Below are 13,174 nucleotides of genomic sequence, written 5' to 3' on the forward strand. Positions count from 1 at the left end.
TCTTAAATGGCGCAAATTTGCCGACATCCAGTGAAATGAATCATATTCAATTTAGTCTACATAAATATTTCGTAAACAAAAAAATTAAATTATTTATTTATATTTGTTTAAGCATTGCCAAGTCAGCAAAATGAGTTCGAGGAATCATAAATCATTCAATGCTAACAACTTTATGCGTCTTAATCTGCTGAAATATGCAAGCTGAATATAAACCTTAATTGAATAGAAATCTGTTCCGAATACATACTCAAAGGCAAACTCACTTTGCAGACTGGGTTTGCTGTCCTCCTCTCATTCTCCATATTTTCTTATCTATTTTTGAATAAATCATTTCGTGAGTTCAATTAGATATTACATATTTATCATTTATGTATATTGATATTATATTTAATTAAATTATTTCCGCAACTTTGCCTCAGAGTTTCTTCGCTTTCTATACCTACAAATTACCCTCTGCCTCTCTCCCTCCAATTCAAATTTGAGTTGGGCAACATTTCTATCAATTAGGGTATTTACCACTCGATGTTGCCTAAATGGAGTTTTCCATTTTGTGTGTTTTTTACACGTATGCATAAATAACTAAAGCCCGTTTGTCATTGCAATTGTAGTTCGTGTTGTTGTTGTTGTTAGCCATGGCCTATGCAAACACTGTGCAACGAGACAAAAAATATGTACCTTGATTATTGCCATAGCAATAGATATATATTGTACATACATAGACATACATGTCTGTCTGTGTGTGCCTTTTTTTTGGGAATATTATCATAAGAAAATCTTTGCACAAATAATTGCCAATTTTTCCAATTTTCAATTGCGTGCAAATTTATTTAAATGTAATTTATTTATGCCTTTTTTCTGGCACCTGCGACATGCAAATATTTTTAGAAAGCATTCGCAGAGAGGGCCTCCCCAGCTGAGCTTCACTCCGTTTGGGTAAATATGCACACATACATACATACATACATACATAAATGGCTCCAAACTCTGTTTGCACAAATTATTTCGTTGCTTTGTCACCAGCTGAGGCCGAGAGGCATTTGAGTGCCAATTGGACGGCTCCTTGTTGTAGTTGTGTTTGCATTGCATTATGCTGGCCAAGACACGCACACACACAGAGACACGCTGGGAAAATATTTTACACATGTGGAAAATATAAATCATATTTTTGCTGGCAATTTGCACAAACGATTTGGTTTGTTGTTCTATGCAGACTTTCTGTTTGTCTGTTTGTCTGTTTGTGCAACATTTATTTATTGTTGTCTGCGCAAATTCGAGAAGTAAGCCTCTTTAATTGGCCAATCCGTATCACTAGACAATCTGTGCACACACAACTATGCAGTTAAAAAGCCAAAAGCATTTCGACTCCAATTCAAGAATTAAATTCTGCTTACTCCAATTAGACCAATTACATTGCGATTTGATAAAGACCTCCACTTGGAGCGAAATTATTATCAGTCTCAGTCAGAGCATTGGCCAAGTATATAAAACGAAATTGAAACTCGAACGAAATTGATTAATCGATTGAATGAGTCAAATTTAGAAACTGAAGTGGTTCTTGAAGACAATTAGTAACGATTTATATATTAACATATATATAAGTAGATTATACAAAAATTAGATTAAATACAAGCACATATACTATAATGCGTATGTATTTATTTATGATAGCATTTAGAATAAAATGCCAACACATTTCATGTTGATTTGTAAATAATTTCTGATAAATAGTTATCAATTTATAAAAAAAAAGAAAATCTATACGTTCTTAATTTCAAACTATATTTAATAGTGATTATGTGAAATAATTAATGGAAGAGATGAACGCTGCTTCTATACATCAACTCACTCAGCAGACTTAGTTATATTCCAAAGAGAAATGAAAGAGTTAAGGGTAGTAAAGGATAATATATATTAACTATCCTGAGGATAGGATAGCAAGGGATAGTTAGTATATAGTTAAACAACAATTTATATATTAACTATCGAAACATATCCTATCCTAGCCCCTCCTAGCCTATCCTATCCTAGTTACCTAACTATTCTATCCTAACTTATCCTATCCTATCCCATCCTTTTCTATCCTTTAATATACTTAACTATTTCAATTTACTGCATGAGCCAGTGTAAACTGAATTAATATTCCAGAAGTTTCTTAGCCTTAAACTCTTTTGGAGAATATCTCAAATATTTGGTATTCGATTAAAGAAGTAAGCATACGTCGCTGAGTAAGAATTGCAACTGCAGCTATCAAATACAAATAGCTGAGAAGCAGCGACAAAAGTCTTTTATAAACATAAATTGCCAGAGCCTTTAATGGTGCGCGCAACATATTTTAGACCAAGTAGCAACTGCAGCAGCAGCAGCAGCAGCAGCAACAACAACAATAAATGGCAACCGCAGCTGTTATTTCTCATTGTTGTTGTTGCTGCTGCATTTTTGCCATGCTCGTTTTTTTTTTATGTATTCGGCTGCACAAATAAATTGCACATAAATCGCTGGCCACATAAATTTTACATGTTGCCGGCGTGCAGACTCGAAAAAAAGAAACAAGTCGAAATTATGTGTCCGCTGCAAGCATAAATTATACCAAGAGCGAGTGTGAGAGAGGGAGAAGGAGAGGGAGAGCGAGAGGGGGTAGACTGCAGCTGAATGTGCGGCAATTAAAATATTTGCGCGTCTAACAACAAATTTCCTTAATTATAGAAATGAAATCAAATTATTCAACTAATTGCAGCACTAAGTAGAACAGCTCGGAGCAATACAGACTGCGATGGCAATTGCATAATTAGGGCTTCGAGTAGAACGCATTGCCGCTGGGCAAACAGTGATAAAACTCGAGGCACAAACTCTGCCGTTGCGAAGGTCAGCCGCCCATAAAGCTGCGACAAGGGCAGCGAATGCAACAACTGTTTATTGCTGCCTCTGCTCAGATATCTGAATGCGTTTTAACAGTTTGTCAACTTTTGTATTTTATTTGCAGTCACGCGCCCGCAAAACCTCCACCAAAGCAAATAAACTGAATGCATCCGCCGTTGGCATTGCAGCCGCATCAGCAACATCGCCGCGTCTAAGTCCAGCGCCAGCAACAGCAACATTGTTGCCGCAGCAATCGCCAAATACCACAACAGCAACAGTTGCAGCCGCCGGCAGCTTGCAGCAGCAGCAACAATATCAACAGCAGCAACTGCAGCAGCAATTGTTGTCGCACCAGCAACAGCCGCAGCCGCAGCAGCAGCTTCAACAACAACATCAACAGCAGTCGCAGCACTATCAGCAGCAGCCGGAGCCGCAACAGCATTTCCATCAGCAGCAACATTTGCAGCAGCAGCAGCATCAATCGCAGCATCACCAGCAGCAGCACGCACAGCAGCAACAGCAGCAACATTTGCACCAGCAGCAACATCAAATAACCGCACAAATACAAACCATGAAGGATCAACCGCAGCAACCCATGGTGAGTACACCCAAAACATCGAACAGTTTCAAACTATTTTTTCTGTTTGCAATCGGAATTTCCAATTAAAACAACAACAGCAACGAGCATTGACCTTCAATCAGTTCATCTGCTGCAAAATGAAATGAATTAAAAACAACAATGGCAAATAACATAAATTAAAACTCAATAGCGCCGCTGGCCAACATTGCGTATACGTCACACACGTCCAATCAGCTGCAGCTGTGCACACGAAACGAAAGCAAATAAATGCTGTGCAGAGGGACGGACGCAAAAGCAAACTACGCACACACACCCACAGACAGGCACAGACAGACACACACACAGACAGGCACACATACAGACGTGTGTTCATTCATAAACAATTTTTCGATTTTTATCAATGATTGCTAAATGCTTTCAAAAATAAAACGCAAACCACACAACAACAACAACAACAGCAGCAGCAACAACAACAGCAGCAGCTGTCATCACCAGGTGCACATTTCCACACACACACATACAGATACAGTCTATTTTTACAACATAAATTAAACACAACCTCAAAGCCAAATGGACTATAAAACTTGCCCCAGCACACAAAAAATAAAATAAAATAAAATAAAAATTTGAATATTTCATATTTTAATAAATATATACATATGTATATGTATATATGTTTATTTGATTTTATTGTGTATCTGACAGTGGCTGCTGTCAGTTTGTGTACCTCGGCATGCTCACGACTTTCACTTTCATAATTCCGACACCCGAATGCTGTAGTCTAATTCCAAGCGCAGGCCGGAGTTGAATGCCATAAATATTTGGCATGTTATAGTTGTTATTGCGGTTGTTGTTGTTGTTGTTGTTGTTTTGTTTAGATATTATTTCTGTGCGTTTATTTGTTTTTGAAGCCGGGGCCAATTAATATGCCGCCTAATTGGGGTGCGGCTTATTTGATTTACGCCCCGCAGCAACAGGAACAAATAAAAACAACGGAAACAGAAAAGCAATTTTTAACAGGCAGCTCCTGATGATGGCCTATGTGAAGGGTTGGTAAGAGAGGGAGAGAGCGAGAGTGAGAGCGACAGAGAGGAAGAGGAAGGGCTCCTAAGGGCCCAAAGTGGGTTGGTCGATTGCTAACTACATATTTTGAGCTATATCATAATCAGGTTTGCCTAATAGTTTGTAACTAAATATGAAACCAGGCAGGGTTACATTTCTGGTGTTGTTTGTTTCGTGCGAAAATATAATAGGTAAAAGGGTAGGGCATGTGAAATAGAGCGTGGATATGTTCTATATTACTAGGAAAGACAGTGAATAACTAACTAAATACGAAAATGTTAAGCATATACAAGTACTTATGTAGACTTGTAGGACTTGAGAATGTCTTCACTGAATAGCCGATCCAACATCTTCTTAATATGATAAAAATATTTATATATATGTATACATGTACATATATTATCGCTCCCAATATGGAAATACTGTAGATATAGATTGTATTTCAAATCGATTTCGAAATCTTGTCTTGAAAATAGACTAGAAATAAATATTACTTGAATATGCGATCAATCAAATCATAGTCAGACTAAGAATGCGAAAATATCTAAGAGGTAGCTCTGTATCTACATGGGAAAGAATTTACCTACATGGATTAAGCTCAAATCTCGTCTTGAAAAATGACTGGGGAGAATTGTTAACTGAATAAGTAATCTAATAATCCTCATTGAACAATATTATAAACTAGTTTTTACTCACATATAATCTATATACAAATTGTTCTTCCCGCAGGCACCCATGGCCTTCTATCCCACATGGCAGGCGGATCCGTCACAGGGGTGGCAGAACCAGTTCATACAGCAAATACCACAGAATACTCCAGCCATCACATCACTCAACTCCTTGGATTTCCAGACACAGTCCTACGCCTATCCATCAAATGGCTACGTGCAGACGGGTCTCGGCTTCGATCCCAACTACGGCCGCTCCCCGTACGGTGCGCCCGTGCAGCGCTACGATTTCCAAAGCCAGCAGCTCTCGAGTGCGCCCATCAACCAGGTGGGTCTGCAGAGCGTCGCGGCGGGCTTTCCGCCGGGCGGCGTTAGCTATGCCGGGCAGGTGTCTACGGCGCCGGCGCCACCAGCAGTTGGCCTGCAGCAGCAACAGCAGCAGCAGCAACAGCATCTGGGCGGCGATCTGAGCAAGAGCATGTCGGGAAACGACACGCCTGGATATCCGCGGGTGAGCAGCGTGCCGCCGCGCTCACTCAACTGTAACGGGTATCCAGGCGATTTCAGCGGTTCTCAGCAACAACAACAGCCACAACAACAACAACAACAGACGACAACAGCAACGCCCAGCGGTGCAGCCACGCCCACAGCCACTGGGCCTGGTAATGCGGTGGTTTCCCAGCCAGCCAGCTCTCCCATGCAGCAGCAGCCCCAAACGGTGCCGCCATCCCCCACACGCAGCCTCATACAGCAGCAGCAACAGCAACAGCAGCAGCAACAGCAGCAACAACAGCAGCAGCAGCCACGCCTTGTCTCCCAGTCGCCCAGTCAAGTGCCGCAATCACCGAACGGCAACGGCCTTCAGCCGTACGGCAGCAGCGTGCAGCCCCAGCAGCAGCAGCAGACACATCCACATCTTGCCTCGCCGCCCATGCAGGACTGGAACTGGAGCAATCAGCAGCAGCAGCAGCAGCAGCAGCAACAGCAACAGCCGCCCTCTGCACAGCAGCAGCAGCTGACGAACGACGGCTACCCGGCGCAGGGTCAGGGCGAACGCTTGCATCTGAATACGCGCATCAAGTCGATGATCATGCGCAAGAGCGATTCCAAGGATGCCCCGCCCGACATTCAGCTGCAAGGCCAGACAGCTGGCGCAACTGCCGCGCAGCAGCAGCAGCAGCAGCAGCAACAGCAAACCGGTCATTTTTTATCGTATAGCCACCATCTCCGGCCCGACACGGCGCTGAGCGCCAACGGCTCGAGCAGCATCGCACCCCCGCTGGGCGCTGCCGAGCCCATCGGAGGTGGTGGCGATCAGATCTGGAAGCCGCACCACGCCAACTCGTTTAAGAAGCCCAGCGTGGGCAGCGGCTACGCCGGCACAGACCATCAGTTGCAGCTGCAGCTGCAGCAACATCAGCCAGGACAGCACATGACCATCAGCCATGCGGAGCAGCCGCCCCAGCCACCATCCATGCCCATACAGCCGCCGGTGCAGCCTCAGCCCAAGAAGTCGCGGAATCGCAGCAAGGCGAGCCGCGCCGCTGCCGCTGCCGCAGAAGCAGCGGCTGCTGAGATTGAAAGGGATCGCAATGCGAACGATCCGGGTGGCGGAGGCCTCAAGGCCCTGGGCGCACACTATCCGCCTCCGCCGGGCAGCGGGCAGGAGTACCACGGCCAATATATCAAAACGGAGCCGGGCCTGTTGCCCCCTCCGCCGCCAGGCGGGCAGCCCAACAAGATGGAGGGCTACGAGCGTAACTACCAGAACTTCATTCAGTATGCCGACTTCTGCCAGAACGACGGACAGGGGCAGCCGGTGCAGCAGCACCAGCAGGAGTATGCCGGCTACCACCACAACTCGCCGTACTACGGCGCAGGAGCCGGCAGCTTCCAGCAGAACTTTCAGCAGAGCTTTGTGCCCGGCTATCAGGCAGCAGCGGCGTACGGGAGCCGTGGTAAGCTGCCATCGAACTCTGTGCACCACGCGCCCCACGGCCACGGGCACGGGCACGGCAACAGCATGCTGGAGCTGGACCGGAAGCCGGACACGAACAGCATCATACCACTGCCCACCAACTACGAGCAGGACATACCAGCGCACGCGTACCCCATTCCGGCTCATCGCTATGCGCTGGGCCATGGAGCACCACCGCCTCCGCCCCACCTCAGCCACCACGGCATGCTGGAGTCCAAGCTGGACGACATGGGCATGCTGGGCCATGGTCACGGCCACGGCCATGGCTATCCATATCTCGGTGAGGGTAAGCCGCTGAACAATGGCTTCTCCTGCTGTCGTCAAGGCGGCACCCGGCCACCCACAGAGGAGCACCTCAAGGGCGGCACGTGCCTGGGCCTGAGCATTCAGCCCAAGGAGGAGCTCCTGGACGAGGATGAGTTGGCCGAGGCGCACAATGGCGTCAAGGCCAAGACGAAGAAGCAAAAGCAGGAGGAGATACCTGAGATAATTGTGAAGCACGAGAAGATCAATCCCATGTTCGATACGACGGATCGCCTCGAGAAGGGCAACAAAACCGAGATACCCGAATGCGAATGCTTCCAGTCCGACAAGAATCCACCCGAGCCGGGCACTTACTATACGCATTTGGGTAAGTAAAAGGGCTAAGACTAGTTGAAGTGGAGCAGGTGGCTCCTTGAAGTATAATTTGTGGGAAGCCTTTTGTATTTGACCTAATCATTGTTTCGTCCATCATAGGCACCGCATCTACGCTGATGGAGCTGCGACGGGAGTTCGAGGAACGGTGCCATCTGACGGGTCGTCAGCTGCGCATCGAGAAGATCGTCTACACGGGCAAGGAGGGCAAGACCAGTCAGGGCTGCCCGGTGGCCAAGTGGGTGATCAGGCGCGCCGATCCCGAGGAGAAGATACTTGTGGTTGTCAAGAAGCGTCCCGGTCACAGGTAAGCCGGCCACATCCATAGCCGTGAAAGCAGTGTGAGTGCAACGTGAGTCCCGTTTCAGGTGCATTGCCGCCTATATTGTCGTATGCATGGTGGCCTGGGATGGGATGCCGCGCAAGGAGGCGGACGATGCCTATGTGAACCTCATACCCAAGCTCAACAAGTTCGGGCTACCCACGACGCGCCGTTGCGCGACTAATGAGAATCGCACCTGTGCCTGCCAAGGTAAGCGCACCTGCCGCCAGCGCACTGTTATGCGTTACTTATTGAGCTATTGCAGGGCTGGATCCGGAGTCATCAGGCGCCTCTTACAGCTTTGGCTGCAGCTGGTCCATGTACTACAATGGCTGCAAGTACGCCCGCTCGAAGACCGTGCGCAAGTTCCGGCTGTCGGTGAAGAGCGAGGAGGCGGCCATCGAGGACCACATGAATCTGATTGCCACGCTGCTGGCGCCAGTGTTCAAACAGGTGTGTCCGCGCTCCTACGACAATCAGACCAAGTACGAGCATGAGGCATCCGACTGCCGGCTCGGCCTCGAGCCGGGCAAGCCCTTCTCGGGGGTAACCGCCTGCCTGGACTTCTGCGCCCACTCGCACCGCGACCTGCACAACATGCAGGACGGCTGCACCGTTCACGTGGCCCTGCTCAAGCCCAGCAACCGCGATACCCACCTGCCCGACGACGAGCAGTTCCACGTCCTGCCGCTCTACACGATGGACGGCACCGACGAGTTCGAGAGCGTCGAGGGGCAGCGTGATAAGCATCGCACCGGAGCTGTGCAAATGCTGGACAAGTGAGTGTAGTGTTGAGTTTTGAGCTACCAACTGCAGCTCGGACTGTTGGTGACTAGCATTAATCCGTCTCCTTCTCCCACTCGTAGATTTCCCTGCGAAGTACGCGTGCGCTCCACGCCGCTGATACCTTGTCGCCGGCACGGCAAGAAGCGCAAGGAGGACGAAGCCGCGACGCCGGATGGCGACCATGACGCAGCCGCTGACGGCAGCAGTCAGAGCTCCAGCAACGGCGCCCAATCGCAGGCCCAGCAAGCGTCGTCCCAGCAGAGCAGTCCGCCCGGCCTGGCCTCTGCTCACATCAAGAAGGAGAACGGCGCCAGCAATGGCAGCAGCGCCGGCAACAATGCCAGCAACAGCAACAACAATAACAAATCAAAGTCCAAGGCCAAGTCGAGCTCCAGTGCATCCACGCCGGGCTCGGCGCCGCCAACGACGCCCTCGCCACGCTGCCAGACGCCCGTCACAAACAACCCCAGTCCGGCGGGCAGCGCATTCAGCACGCCGCCCGTCAATCAGCACGCCGGCAATCCGAACGCCAGCAACAACAGCTCGGCAGCAGGAGTTGGAGCAGGTCCGCCGGGCGGGCAGCCCAACCAGCTGATGAGCTCGAACTCGAGCCTCATGAACATGGCCACGATGATAGACACGTTCACGGACGCCCAGCTACAGTCCAACCAGATCTCGAGCACCGTGCTAGACTCGCCCTACTCCTACGACTACCAGACGGGCTCCTACATCGACTCGCGCAACTACTACGGCAACTGGCCGGCCCACGCCATGGGCATGGCCGCTGGCAGTGCGGCCCTCACGCCGACCACGCCCACGGCGCCGATGGCGCAGCACGCGCACACTGTGACGCCACCGACAGCAGCAGCAGGAGCTTCTGCAACTGCAGCGACAGCGGCCTCGGCAACAACCGTTTCTCCAGCCGCAACAGGCACAGCTATGCCGCCCGTCACGCCCGCCACGGTGACCCCCACGCCCACTCAGCACGACGCTAGCAATGGCTACACGTCCAGCTACAACAACCTGGCAACGCCAGCACTGGGCACACAGCAACACCAGCAGCAGCAGCAGCAGTTGCAACAGCAGCAACATCAGCAGCAGCAGCAACAACTGCAGCAGCAACAGCATCAACAAAAACAACAGCAACAGCAACAACAACAACAACAGCAACAGCAGCAGCAACAACAGCAACAACAACAACAAAGCGGTGTCGATGTGGCCGGCGCTGTTGCTGGTGGTGAGCTTAAGGGCCGCGTCAGCGAGGAGAACCCCGACTCGACGACGCTGGTCAATCACTCACTGGTCGAGAGTAAGTTAACCGCTTTGACAGCCATGCAACCCATGACTAATCTAGCACCACTCCACCACCACCACCACCACCATCCGCACACGCCAGAGGGCTTCGTCAAGCCAAAGCCGCCGCCCAGCGACTACCAGTACTCGCAGTACCCGAACAACTATCAGATGTACCCGCCTCCGCCGCCGCCGCCGCACTCCGCCTACTCCGCGTACGACGCCTACCAGAACATGAACTACAACTACGGCTACCACCACCAGGCGTACTCGCCGTACGGCATGTATCCGCAGCAGACGCCGCCGCCCACGCCGCCACCGCCCTCGCCCAACTGGAATGTCTACGGCCATCACCAGGGCTCTGGGGGCTACGGCCCGGGGGCTGGAGGGGCTGGTGGGACACTGCTGGCCACGCACGGCCCGGTGCCATCCGGAGCCACGCTGGTCAAGCCAACGGTGCCAACCGCTGTGCCGCAGCAGCAACAGCAGCAGCAACAACAACAGCAACAGCAGCTGCAGCAGCCGCAGCAACAGCAGCTGCAACAGCAACAGCAACAGCAGCAGCAACAGTTGCCAGCAACACCGCCTCAAACTATTTTGCCCGACTTGAGCAATGGCCAGCTGCCCGTGGAGCCCACTGCAGCAAGTGCTGTTGAGGTGCCGCCGCTTGGCAACAACAGCAACAATAGCAACAGCAGCAACAGCAACAGCAACGATGCCAACGGCAACGCGGCTGGCGCTGGCGGCAACACGACGGCAACAACTGTGGCGCCAGCCAGCACCAACTCGACCAAGATCGAGCCAATTGGCGAGGTGGCCGAGATCAATGAGAACATTGAGGCGTTCCAGGATCCGCAGATGGGCGGCGTGGCCATTGCGCTGAATCACGGCAGCGTGCTGATCGAGTGCGCCAAGCACGAGATGCATGCGACGACAGCCGTGCGGCGACCGGATCGCCACCACCCGACGCGCATGACCCTGATCTTCTACCAGCACCGCAACTTGAATCGTGCCAGGCACGGCATCGACGAGTGGGAGGAGAAGATGCGCGTGAAGAAGATCAACACGGACCTCGACAACAAAGCCAAAGAGGAGCGCGAGCGTCTGCTGAAGAAGGCAGCCGGCGAGGACGACGAGGACGAGGATATGCCTGACGAGCAGCTGGCGGCGACTGCAACCCCGACCCTGCCCACCATCAAGAAGGAGAACAGTGGGAGTGGTGGCGCCATTAAGAATGGGGCCAGTGGCAGCAAGAAGAAGAAGAGCGAGGCCAGCAAGAAGACACAGTCGAACAACAACAACAGCACCAACAACAACAACAACAATAGCGAGCAGCCAAAAAACGAGAAAGTTGCCCTCCACGCACCAACACTAACAACAACGTCGTGGACGACCCTGTTCCCTATGCACCCATGCGTAGTTACGGGGCCCTACCAGGAGGGCAATAGCAGTCCAACATCGTCCACGAATGGCAGCGCCACCAATGGCACCAGCAACAGCAACAGCAATGCCAATGGCCCCACAGCGCAGCAGGCAACGACTCCAGGAGCCGTGCCGCCTCCTCCGGCGCCGCAGCCGTTGCAGCAAGCCTGAGCGCCTACCACCGCCAGATGGGGATAGGCGCCTACTACTACTGGTAGTTGTTTGACAAACGACTGAAAGATATTCTCATAATAACTATTTTTGTAAACGCGTCCTGATACCGTGTGCCATACGAGGGGGTTGGGGTTGGGGCTGTGGGATTGAGATTAGGATTGGGGAGCAGGCAACGCAGTTGCAATTGGATATACCCGGTCAGCATGCAGTAATACACTACCAAAGCTCCACTACATTCACAGCAACAATAACAACAACAACAGCAACAGCAACACACTCACATATGCATACATACACTCTCACACAAGCCTAGTTCACGAACTGGATGAGAATGCAGTTAGATTCATATTCATATACATATACATACATACATATAGGAAACGAAGAAGAAGAAGAAGAAGAATGAAGAAAATCTATGTTTTTTAGCGCAGCTATATTGTTGGCAATTTCTGTTAAATGATTTATTTTTTACATTTTGTTCTCTCCTTCTGTTAAGAATCAAACAAAGCAAACTACAGAACAAACACTAGAAAACGGAAACTGATGAACTAAAAGAAACAACAACAAAAACCTAATAAACTAAATTGCTAAAGTAATGTTTGCTTGAGCTTCTATTATGAGCAAATCAATGACGAAATACAAATACAAATCAAGAAAAACAAAAACAAAAGAATAAATAAATAAAAAAACACTCATTAGTGGAGGGATACTCGTAAAAGATCATTGCCAAAAGTACAAATAAACCAATTTTTAAAGCAAACTAGAAACAACGTAAACAATTTCGCAAACAACTAAACAAAATACAAAACAAAAACACTTATAAATAGTTGCTAACAATTTTTACTACACCGAAATAAAATATATTTTCCATTTAGCTTTTAGCATTCGTCCAATTTGACTCTCTTTTGGCGCTGTTGCATACTTTGCAGCGCCAAGCGAATTCAAATTGGCAGCCAGCAAATGCAGCTCTCTTGGTGCGCGACTCTCTTTCGATCGTCCGCACTCTCTGCGCTCTGCACGCAAGAGAGCTGCATTTGCGACATTTAATTTACCGTTAACTGCAAGCACTACATTCACAAGCAAACACCAACACACACACACGCGCAGACACACAGAACGAGCGTTACAAAGGCGAACTACAAAGCAAAAGAGAAAGGAAGCAAGAGCAAATTTACATACAAGCATATTTGTATGTACATATGTAGTAAGTGTGCGTCAGGCGGAGAAGTGAGCACATGAAGAGCATAAAGAGAAATAAAGAGGGGGCTGGGGTGGGCAGCATTTTAAGTTAAGCATACGTAAAAAAGCACATAAATAAGCATAACGTGAAGAATGAATGGAAGAAAGGGAGAAGAAACATAATGAAGCAAAGATGGGAGCAGCGCGTAAAGAATGAA

At 49.3% G+C, this 13,174-nt stretch overlaps 1 protein-coding gene across 1 annotated transcript in view; it reads left to right on the forward strand.

Annotated features, from left to right (window-relative positions):
* LOC6583512 (DNA N6-methyl adenine demethylase) overlaps positions 1-12,943 on the forward strand; it is a 111,255-nt gene extending 98,312 nt beyond the window's left edge. Inside the window, exons 5-11 of the mRNA XM_044010158.1 lie at positions 2,981-3,454; positions 5,228-7,775; positions 7,883-8,087; positions 8,149-8,312; positions 8,368-8,881; positions 8,969-9,988; positions 10,094-12,943. Of these exons, the coding sequence (XP_043866093.1) occupies positions 2,981-3,454; positions 5,228-7,775; positions 7,883-8,087; positions 8,149-8,312; positions 8,368-8,881; positions 8,969-9,988; positions 10,094-11,774 (6,606 nt within the window). The 3' untranslated portion in view covers positions 11,775-12,943. The remainder of the gene's footprint in view (positions 1-2,980; positions 3,455-5,227; positions 7,776-7,882; positions 8,088-8,148; positions 8,313-8,367; positions 8,882-8,968; positions 9,989-10,093) is intronic.
* The last annotated feature ends 231 nt before the right edge of the window (positions 12,944-13,174 follow it).

This window comes from Drosophila mojavensis, unplaced genomic scaffold, assembly GCF_018153725.1.
Source record: "Drosophila mojavensis isolate 15081-1352.22 unplaced genomic scaffold, ASM1815372v1 contig_74, whole genome shotgun sequence".
In the NCBI taxonomy this organism is placed as follows: Eukaryota; Metazoa; Arthropoda; class Insecta; order Diptera; family Drosophilidae; genus Drosophila; species Drosophila mojavensis.